The following is a 10,549-nucleotide window of genomic DNA, read 5'->3' on the forward strand; positions in this document are numbered from 1 at the left end:
ATCTATTTTATATACTTACATACCCAAGATGATGTAAAACATTTTGAGCAGAAAGGGGGTGCAATTTTTTCTCAGGTGGAAAGGGGGCACAAGTGGAAAAAGTTTAAGAAGCTGTGGTCGAAATAATCAGTTATATCAAGATATGTTTTCAATTAACTGTTTTTTCACTCAAGTAAAAAAAGGAGCTCAAAGAAGCAAAGTTTATTTAGAATTCGTATAAAAAACATCAGTCTATAGCAGGGAAGACTAAGGAGCCACATCTGCCCGCCAAGAAACCTTAGAGCAGAGCCTTTCAGACATTTCATGTTAGTAATGTCCTTTTTACACATTCTTGATTTCATGACACAATAATTACGTCTTACTAGTAAATTAGGGTAAACCAGTCCCTTATAAAAGGTAAAACTTTTATAAAACTTGCATGAATTGTAATAATGGAATGTATGGAGACACAACATATCTCATGAAATCTTTCACTCACACACACACACACACAGGATTTGTTGTTTATTTCACGTAGACCCAAAGGTTTAATTACATTCATGTGACACACCTATACACTGTAGCCGACATAATGTGTCATGACACACAGTTTGGAAAACTCTGCTGTAGAGGGATTTATGTTTTCCCTCAATTCTTTTTTGCCCCTAAATGCCTTCTATGGAACACAAAGGCAGGTTTTTGGGCCATGAAGAGCCCTGGAGGGCATTTAGGGACATATTGAGAGAGGAAGATGTTTTGCAAAATATTGCTTTGATACTGTGGAAACACCTTCTGCAATATCTAGAACTAATCTTTGAACCTTTTGGAGAAATAGTTAATTTTTTTGCAACAAACAAAACAACAAAAATGGTTGATCCTTGAAGGGGGGGGGGCAGGGGCCACAATATTGCCTGTAGGTTGCATTTTGCCCACTCCTGCTGTACAGGTTCATTAACATAAGTTAACTTATATTATTAAGTCTTGATTTGGTCCTTGGCCATATAGTTTAAAACAAACATTTACAAAAAACAGCAGCAGCTTCTTTGAAGAGATGAAGCAGTTCTTTAAAAATAAAAATCCAGTTCTTCTGTACCAAAATGCTTCTTTGGCCGACAATTGCTGCAGTCACAGCAAGAAGCACTTCCTCGGCATGAAGTGGAGTTAACTGAAATTCAGGACTTCTCAGATGTTAAAACTGAGTCAAAGGCTGTAGAGAGCATCTTACAAATGGCTTGTGCTTGTTCCTATAGTTTATGAAATAAGAAATCATAAAAATCATTTTCACTAGTTTAGAGTGCAATTCAATCTTACAGAATTCAAGACATGCCTTGTTTCTCTGATGATGGTTTGGAAATATGTGGGCTTCCAGACTTTGTTGAATTATAACTACCTTCTAGCCCAGGCATGAGCAAACTTGGGCCCTCCAGGTGTTTGGGACTTCAACCAGTAGGCTATTAGGAATTGTGGGGGTTGAAGTACAAAATTGTTCTAACCCATGCCTGCTCTAGCCAATAAAGAAGCCTCATGGGAATTATAGTTTAACATCTAGAAAACCACATATTATCTATTCCTGTTCTATGATATATGATAGGCATGTGCCTCAGGTTCAGATGAATTTCAATTAGGATTATTCAGACCCCTTCCATACAGCTGAATAAATTCCACATTATCTGCTTTAAACTGGAACATATGGCAGTGTGGATTCAGATATCCCAGTTCAAAGCAAATATTGTGGGATTTTCTGCCTTGATATTCTGCCTCATGGCTGTGTGGAAAGGCCCTCAAACAGATTTGGGAGATGTCTGCACTGAAGTGTCATGCCTCCGAAGCAGGCCAAACACGAACACCTATGAAGATTTCCTAGCCATTTCAGTTTGGAAAGACATAACTAGTATGCCTGTAATACATTTCTACAAGGGACCTCATGTAAGGAAAACAAAAACTGGAGAAGGAAAAAAAGGAATGAAGTTTTGTAATTGACTGTTCTAGTATGCAGTCAAAATTTAATTTCACTAGGACTCTCCAACCACATTGAAAGGATATTGAAATAAAATAACATCGAACTAGTGCTCAATACAACAAATTGGTTTTTATCACCATCAGCAAACGCCAACTTAATGATTTGAATAAAGTTTCCCATGACTGTTCACTGATCATTAAAATTTACAAACTCAGCTAAGAAATACACAACATCTAGCATGGTCTGGTTTGTGTATATAGCATAATGCTCAGAATCCTGTTGGAATTGTATGTCTTCACAAATGGACTTTCACCTGTAGGAATTAGGATTTTGCAGTTCTCTAATGCTCACATCCAGTAAAGGGCTGCTCTTACACTGCAATATAAGTGAGCCAGCAAAGTCTGTTAAAGCATATTATGTAAATGTTACATAGATAGTAAGAGCTTTGGCGACCATACTGTTTCTTCCAAGTGTGCCCCAGCCTCTAGTGCTCTTCATGTTATAACCTTTCGTCACAGTTTTGGCTAAGTAAAGGTACTGGGAGTTCATGCATACTATTAGTATGGTGCACATTAAATTGCTATCTTTACATCCCATTGGCTATATGGCCTTTAAAAATACAAAAAATCACCTCACCAAACTATTACACTGGTATATCCAAAGGTTGTATTCTTCATACTTTGTATCAGTTGTTTTCAAAGCCAGCAAACTCTTGCCTGCGCCAAGGCCGTCGTCATAGCAGACCATACGAACAATTAGGTAAAGTGCATGTCTATGCAGAACATCCTGAAAGTTGCACAGGTTAATTTAGTACAGAAGAAAAATAGTTATTAGTTCACTTCATCAATATAAAACTTCTAAGATGTTGCCTTATGCGTTTGGGAATGAATGCTCCATGCTTTATTTGCAAAAAATAGCTTGCAGAAATCCTATTTGTGGGATAGACAAATTATTCTCTCACTTACTAATAAGATAGGAATTGAACTTTACATTTGTCAGGGCACAAAAAAATCAAAACTGTCTCAAGAATTCTGTGCAAAGTTTCTCTTTTGAGCGTTCATTTCTCAAATCTCCTTTGTCCTATAAGGCTCACAAACACGTTGTTAATAGGACTGGTGTCAGCTTGGTAAATACTTGCTACCTTTTGTAATACTGTATGAGGCGAGTTCGTGATACCAGTACTCAAAGTTCAAAGAGCTTAGCACAAACTTCTTACAGTTCTGCATTTGGGGACTAGATAAAAGAAGACCGGGACTTATTACAAAAAGCTTTTACACCACTTTCGTTTCATCCCCTTGGCACAGATTACACGTTGTACTGAAGTGGGAAACTGTGAACAAAGCAATATTATTTTACTGGGGAAGGCTGATATTTCTGAGTACTATCAACTTGAGTCCCTTCTACATTGCCATATAAAATCCTGATTACTGCTTTGAACTGGATTATATGGCAGTGTAGACACATATAAACCACTTCAAAGCAGAGAATGTGGATTATCTGTTTTGATAATCTGGATTATATAGCAGTATAGAAGGGAGCCTTAAACCGCTATCTGAAAGTAACGGTTTGGACCCTGTTTTGAGATACCTCCATTGGCCTTTTTTCTGTTAATGACATGAAGGCCAGAATTATAGGATAATTATATTCATAGGATTCCATAAAATATGTGATTGCTATTCCATAAGTAGAATAAGCACCTCTCATTATTTCAATTCCTTGACTCATTTTGAGAGAAAAGCATTTAAGTAATTACAAATTGGTATGGGAGTTATGTAAATATTCCCCGATCTCAAACTCTTTATATGTATGAGTTGTCAGAGAAAGATATATTCTTCTATCTAATGTTATTCTAGTATCTTTCCAACATCCTCAGGAGTGTCTGCATCTTTAGGAAAAGAAAACTAAAGGTGTAAGAACAACAATAACACAGAACAATATGAGAAGACCAAAGCAGAGCAGAATGAGTGGTTACAAAATGCTGAATTCCTGTTTGAGAAAACAAACTGACAAATGGAAAGAAATGGGAATGGAGTCTCCCGAAGTAAGACCCTGTGCTGGCTGGCCCAATGAGAAAGAGTATGCCACCAGCAATGTCTTGTGGGTCATAACTATGCACTATTAAATCAAACATCTAAAGATGAAATGAAGTACAGAATGCACTTCTTCCACTATACTCCCCACCTTTCCAACTCTCATAATATGTCTCAGATTCAAGGACTTAGTCGCATTAACCCTATTTTGAAATACATTTAAGAAAGGTTAACTACTAATATATTTCAGGACTATCACTTACATACTGGTCCAAAGTTGTGACCTTAATGCCGTACTTGGACACTCCCATAACAAATTCCTCTTCCCCTGGAACAAAGGGTAGTTTTCCATCTTGCTTTGAAAAGAAACAGAAAGAAATATTGTATGTACGTGTCAGTACTACTCAACATTCACTCCTGAAACAAGTATTGGAAGAGGCAAGTTCCTTACAACTTGAAAATCTTATTAAAGATACACAAGCATCAAAGCTCAATAAAAGTTCGTTAGCAATTAAAGCAGTATGTGACCTATGAGCGGATTACTATGTTTTTTTTAAATTAAGTTGTGTTTTGCTAGAATGTCTATATTTAAGACACTATTTACTAAAGGCATCATTACCTAGGCTTTAATAAAAACAGGTCATGGAATGTTGATAATTACTTTGTTAGTTTTACTCATTTAATGATTAAAAATGAGAAATGCAATTTCTTTGAATATGTTGAACAGATTTATATTTGAATGTATGCTTTATTGGAACCAATCCTCATGATTACATTATTCATTTCTACTATTTAAGGAAGGTGCAGGAGACCTATTTGGCAAAAGCTGACAACCTGAGGTCAACCAGAACTGTGTGGAAGCTACAGTAGATATTTTGTGCATTAATGTTTATTTACACAAGTAGCTCCAGCCTCTCAACCTGCTGCAGGCCAATCCTTAAAAAACAGAAATAGTTGGCTGTCATATTTGCCCTATAAAAATACCTAAGGTGAAATGTTTCTATTTAATTTAGAACTAATATGTTTGATGAAAGTCCAAAATAATTATCCAGAGTAACTACACTGGTGCATTTTCGTTTTATACTAAAATACATACGACACTGGCCATTGTCTTTACCTGTGCCACATCTATGTAGTTGATTAAGTCCAGCGGCCCCTCCAAAGTCTTGCTTTCATCAAGCTTTAACTTCTCAATGGCACCAACATATTTCACTCTAAATTCTGCACAAGTATCTGAATTGCTATTGCTCTGACCTAGAGAGAAGTACATATTCAAACAAGAATCCAACCATGAAAGCTAACGCACACCCCTCAAGACCCATCCCATGCATGTAAGCTCAGCTTTAGCAGCATGAAAATCAAGAGTAGTGAAAACATCATTACTGGGCTGCATCCCATATTATCCACCCAAGATTTCAGAACTGCTTCATTCTAGAACAGTGGTTCTCAACCTGTGTGTCCCCAAATGTTTTGGCCTTCAACTCCCATTAATCCTAACAGCTGGTAAACTGGCTGGGAATTCTAGGAACTGTAGGACAAAACTCCTGGGGACCCACAGATTGAGAACCACTGTTCTAGAAGGATCCACATGACAGAAGAATTCTTTGATAGCACACAACCAACGTTAATGCAAAAGCTGAAGGACAGGACCAAAGGAGATGAATTAGCACTGTTTTATGGGCCTGGGGGCCTGGATGGTTTGTTTCCAGTTGGCTTCAGCAACTTTACCATCTCATTAAAAAGATGAAGAACTGTTCCATTTAGAAGCTATTTGGTGGGGTATGATAATAGGAGGAAAACATGGAAAGAAGTGCAAGTATCTGTAACAACATTTTCAGAAATTCACATTAATGGTATGAACTAACAGCACGTTTGTTTATATTATGCAGTCGCCTGTCTAGGGCTTTGCCTTTCCCTCCAGGACTACTGGATGTAAACCATGAAAAACAGTCAATATTGCAAAAACTAGAGAGAAAAGCTACCACACAAGAATTTACATACAAATATTTGTTTATACACAAGTATGCTCACCCTCCTTCACCGGTTTATAGATAGCACAAACTTCTGAGTTATTATCTGCTTAAGAAAATTCTATTCCTGTTAATGCACAACACTCAATAAAATTCGTATTTCTTTTAATTATTCTTATTATGATGTTTATTTATATTCTGCTTTTTCTCTCCATAAGGAGACTCAAAGTGGCTAGCACTCATCTACACAATTGACCAATTATAATCCATTCAGAACATCAGATTCATACCTGAACTTTTTGTAGAGTCTGTATCTAGACTAGCAACAGTGCTAGATCTTGAAAGTCCTCCAAGACTGGAGTCCACTGACTAGGTAAGGAAAGAGAAATAGGACAATGCTGTGAGGTTCTTCTTCTCTATGATTCATTTTCTCAGTTCTCTGCAGTTTAAATAAAGGATGCACTAAATTTATGCAGGTTTAACACATCTTTGGATTTGTATTAAATTGTTTAGCATAAATGGATAACAAAGAAATACTTTTTTTCCTTCAACATGCTAAATAATTCACATTTTAATAGTTCTAAACAGTAATGTCCATATTGGACATTTTTTTAATATATGAAAGTATGAACCCACATTTGCACCCATTGGGATTTCCAATTGAAAATAATACATTTAGTCTCAAAAATTCATATATGTGTAACTTTCTGTGAGGATACAGCTACATTGTAACATTAATTCAGATTGACACCACTTTAACTGCCATGGCTCTGTGCTACGGATTTATGGGAGTTGCAATTTCACAACATAAGATCACAGAGCATTGAGCCATGGCGGTTAAAGTGGCCTCAAACTGCATTAATTTTACAGTGTAAATGAACATTGTGTCTTGGAGGGAACATGTACACAAAACCATGCTGGTATTTTGAAAAATGAGCACACCATTTCACCAAATGCTCAGTGGGTAGTGTTCTATTATCTGAGTAGACTCCAAAAGGGGGCCTAGACAGAGGATAGTCCATTTTATGGGGGGGGGGGGGGGAGTTTAAGGAGTTAAACCACCCACCCCCCCCAGTTTTGCTGGTTATTCCTCCCCTCCCCAGTGTTATAAACAAGTTATTACGACGACAACATGGGTGGGGAGGGAGGGAATAACAGGAAACCGGGGGAAATGGTTTAACTCCTTCAACCCACCCTCCACTCAATAAAATGGACTACTCTGCCTAGGCCCCCTTTTGGGCTCTGCCCAGATAATGAAACAGTACTGCTCAGAGCATCACTCACTATTTATTATTCAGTTTCAGTGAATTACAAACAGATCCATCTGTGATGGTGCCAATTAAAATAATTTAACTTACTTAAATCACTAACAAGGGAAATAGTATAAATAAATATTTCAGATTTAGCTATTTTATTTATTTAATTATTTATTTCCATCATTTCTATCTCGCCCTTCTCACCCGAAGGGACTCAGGGCGGCTTACAAAACTGGCAGAATTTGATGCCAATACACAACAATACAAAAGAATAAAACATAAGCAGATTTAAAAACAGATTTAAAACAATACAAAAAATTTACTTAACAGCAAAGGTTTTTCTCATTTGGTAAGGAAAGCCTAAATACATCAAGTATCTGGTTAAAATACATGAATACATCTCTTGCTGTCGTCCAACTGCCTGAAATACATATCCAGCCCTGCCTGTATGACTACGGTAGTAGTTCTGAAAAGGCATTAAGCTGATAGCAAACTTTCACCGCATTAGAAGGATTCACAGAAATGAACAATACAGTATAACCCAATATATCCACAGGAGATACATTCCTAGACTGCACGTAGATATATGAAACTACAGATAATAGCGAACCAAGTCCCACTGAATACAATGGGGCAGCAAAATAGTGTCCTTTATATAAATTGGTCAACCAACACAAGTTTGTTTTTGGGAATTATTCAAAATTTTAAAGCCATGATTAAACGGATGTGTGGATGCAGAATGGAGACAAAGGTTCACCTGCAATATGAAAATATGACTAATTTATTGTATACCTCAGCCCAATAGCACATTGCTCTTACTTTGCTTTTAGTGCTGATCTCACTGCTCTGGGAGCTGCTGCTGCTGTGCCGCTTCTTGCCTTTCCTGAACATCTTCTGTCAAGACAGAAGAGCAAAGGGAATTCATATAAGAAAGAACAAATATTGTTTATCACATTGTTGCAGCAGAAAGCCCTAAAGACACACATAATTCCACAAAATATAAATATATTTAAGATGGAGGTTCAAATCTTCTATTCAAAATCCATCACAAACTGATAAATAAAAGTGTTTCAATATTTAGTACGCTTGTGTATGAATTCATTTTGGATGTTTGCTTTCGGCTTATTCGGAAGCCTGTAATGGGATGGGCTCTGCTGACAGTTTTCTACTGACCACAACAGAACAGTGGCTGTCAAAAACCAGCTGCTTTCTGTTTCTTTTGATTACACGTGAAATGCAGGGAGGGAGGCAGTTACTAGAAGGGAAAGGGTCCCAGGAAGTTTCTTAAGCCCTCTCTTCTCTCTTGATTTGAAAGCAGAAGGGAGATTGAAGCATTAAGGGGTAAGGCACCAGTTCTCCTTTCCAGGATCTCCAAATCAAGAAAGATGGGAGGTCTTTTTAAAGGAAGTCCAAGGTAGGATACCTCCAGGTCAATCCCTCTTCCTTCCTTGGGAAATGGGAAGCCTCCTTAAAATTCTTGGAAAACTGCCTCCTGCAGGGAGAAAGCGCACCTGCAGCTACTCTCGTCTAGGGTAGAAACAGCCTTAACAAAGCATTAAATCCAGTCTCCTTTACAGACAGAAAGGAAAGGATCGCAGAAAGAGTGGTATCTTAACTCTGATGCTTCTAATCGAGGTCTTAAGAAGGATATAAGGACAAACGCCTAAAAGGACGGGAAGGGGAGCCTGGGAAGTCCCCTCCATTGCTGCCAATAGGCCAGATAGAAAACAAATCTTTCAGATTCCCAGATCGAAAAGGGATTTCTGTTCTCCCGAATTCAGGAGGTTCTTGAACGCACGCCCCCCCCCCCCCCCAAAATCCGGAACACAGAAGCAGATAGCTTCTAGGTCTTGAATGTAGAAACAAAGAAATGCTCACTCTGTCAATGTTGGAGATGGCAACCTTCTCAAGCCTCCTCTATCTAATGTTTTGTCTGTTTATAATGTGTTGTTTATTTCCTGAAGTGTATGTCTTCTTTGGTTTACAGTTTTCTTAGCTCTATGTACTTGAAACAGTGGGAGGGACTGCAGATACTGCAATTGGTTCAGTGACTGTTTAGAATGCAGTTTAAAAGGATGACAGTTGTGGAATGACAGTGGATGCTTGTGTCTGTTTGAGTACAGACAGAGTGTAAGAAGTACAGTAGTGTAAGAAGTTAGAGGTCTGTTGAGGCTTGAGTTCCTTGAAAGGAGACTGTTATAAAAAAAGAGCAATACAAACAATATAGTTTTGAAGAGACTGTTAAAGATTATAAGTTAAAGATGCAAACTGAAACGTTTTAAAGATTAACCTGACAAGAAATGTACCTTCAATACATAAAGTTGTAAGCAAAGCAAACTTGTTATTTTAAAAGAAGTCTACTTGAATCTTTGTCTGCTGAGTGTGGAATAGAAACAAGATATTTACACAGCCAATGATCTTCCATTACCCAATAAACTAAAAGAACACTCCTGAAACTCTGCTACCTAACAGGTTATGATCCTAACAAGTCATAATCCAATAACCCAATAGGTTACAGGCCCAGACAACTCTTAATGAAGGATATAAGGACAAACAATGCCTAAAACAGTGGGAAGGAGAGCCTGGAGAGCACCCCCCCCCCCCCGCCGCCGCCGCCGCCAATGGGCAGGATAGAAAATAAATCTTTCAGCTTCCCAGATCAAAACCGGATTTCTATTCTGCCGAATTCGGGAGGCTCCCGAAAAACGGATCGGGACCCCCACTGAAATCCGAGACATGGAAACGGATAGCTTCTGGATCTTGAAGGTATGAAACAAAAAAGGCTCACTAGGCCTGGACAGCAGCAAGAATAGAAAGAACATCATGGGTGCCTCTACACCAGGCCTGGGCAAACTTGGGCCCTCCAGGTATTTCGGACTTCAACTCCCACCATTCCTCACAGCCTCAGGCCCTTTCATTTACCCACTCAGCCATAAGCGACTGAGGGGGGAATGGAAGGGGCCTGAGGCTGAAAGGAATGGTGGGAGTTGAAGTTCAAAACACCTGGAGGGCCCAAGTTTGCCCAGGCCTGCTCTACACTGTAGGACTGATGCGGTTTGACACCACTTTAACTGTCTTGGAATACTGGGAGTGTTGTGTTTGGCGAGGTACCAGCCTTATCTGGCAGAGAAGGCTAAAGGCCTTGTCAAATTCCAGAGCAAAAAGATCGCAAACCCTTACTTGCAGCCCAAGCGCCTTGCTCCCTCCCTCGCAGGCCGCTCCTTGAAGTTCTCCACAAACGGGAAGGCACGGAAAACAGACAGTGTTACCCCGCCGGCTTCGTGCCCTACCACAGAGTTCCACTTCCGGTCCTTGTTCCCTCCCCTCGGCTTCTCTAAGTTTGCGAGCGCAAGG

At 38.8% G+C, this 10,549-nt stretch overlaps 1 protein-coding gene across 2 annotated transcripts; it reads right to left on the reverse strand.

The window, feature by feature from the left end:
- Positions 1-186: 186 nt before the first annotated feature.
- Positions 187-10,533, reverse strand: itgb1bp1 (integrin subunit beta 1 binding protein 1). Of its 2 annotated transcripts, XM_062983590.1 has the most exons (7): positions 10,376-10,533; positions 8,015-8,089; positions 6,230-6,308; positions 5,087-5,223; positions 4,233-4,325; positions 2,576-2,725; positions 187-1,223 (listed from the first exon to the last, which is right to left on the reverse strand). In XM_062983590.1, exons 2-7 carry the CDS (start codon positions 8,084-8,086, stop codon positions 1,152-1,154), a joined length of 603 nt encoding a protein of 200 aa, XP_062839660.1. In that variant the 5' UTR covers positions 8,087-8,089; positions 10,376-10,533; the 3' UTR covers positions 187-1,151. The 2 variants fall into 2 exon arrangements, with proteins under 2 accessions (XP_062839660.1, XP_062839663.1); XM_062983593.1 differs by lacking the exons at positions 6,230-6,308; positions 8,015-8,089; positions 10,376-10,533 and having other exon boundaries at positions 4,233-4,321.
- Positions 10,534-10,549: the final 16 nt, after the last annotated feature.

This window comes from Anolis carolinensis, chromosome 1 (assembly GCF_035594765.1).
Source record: "Anolis carolinensis isolate JA03-04 chromosome 1, rAnoCar3.1.pri, whole genome shotgun sequence".
Classification (NCBI taxonomy): domain Eukaryota; kingdom Metazoa; phylum Chordata; class Lepidosauria; order Squamata; family Dactyloidae; genus Anolis; species Anolis carolinensis.

Coding starts and splice junctions, on each gene's coding strand:
- itgb1bp1 (XM_062983590.1), bottom strand. CDS start 8,086: ATGTTCAGGAAAGGCAAGAAGCGGCACAGCAGCAGCAGCTCCCAGAGC. Junction 5,224..6,229: donor AGACTCTACAAAAAGTTCAG/GTATGAATCTGA, acceptor ACTTCTCTCTAG/GTCAGAGCAATAGCAATTCA. Junction 4,326..5,086: donor ACTACATAGATGTGGCACAG/GTAAAGACAATG, acceptor TTCTTTTCAAAG/CAAGATGGAAAACTACCCTT.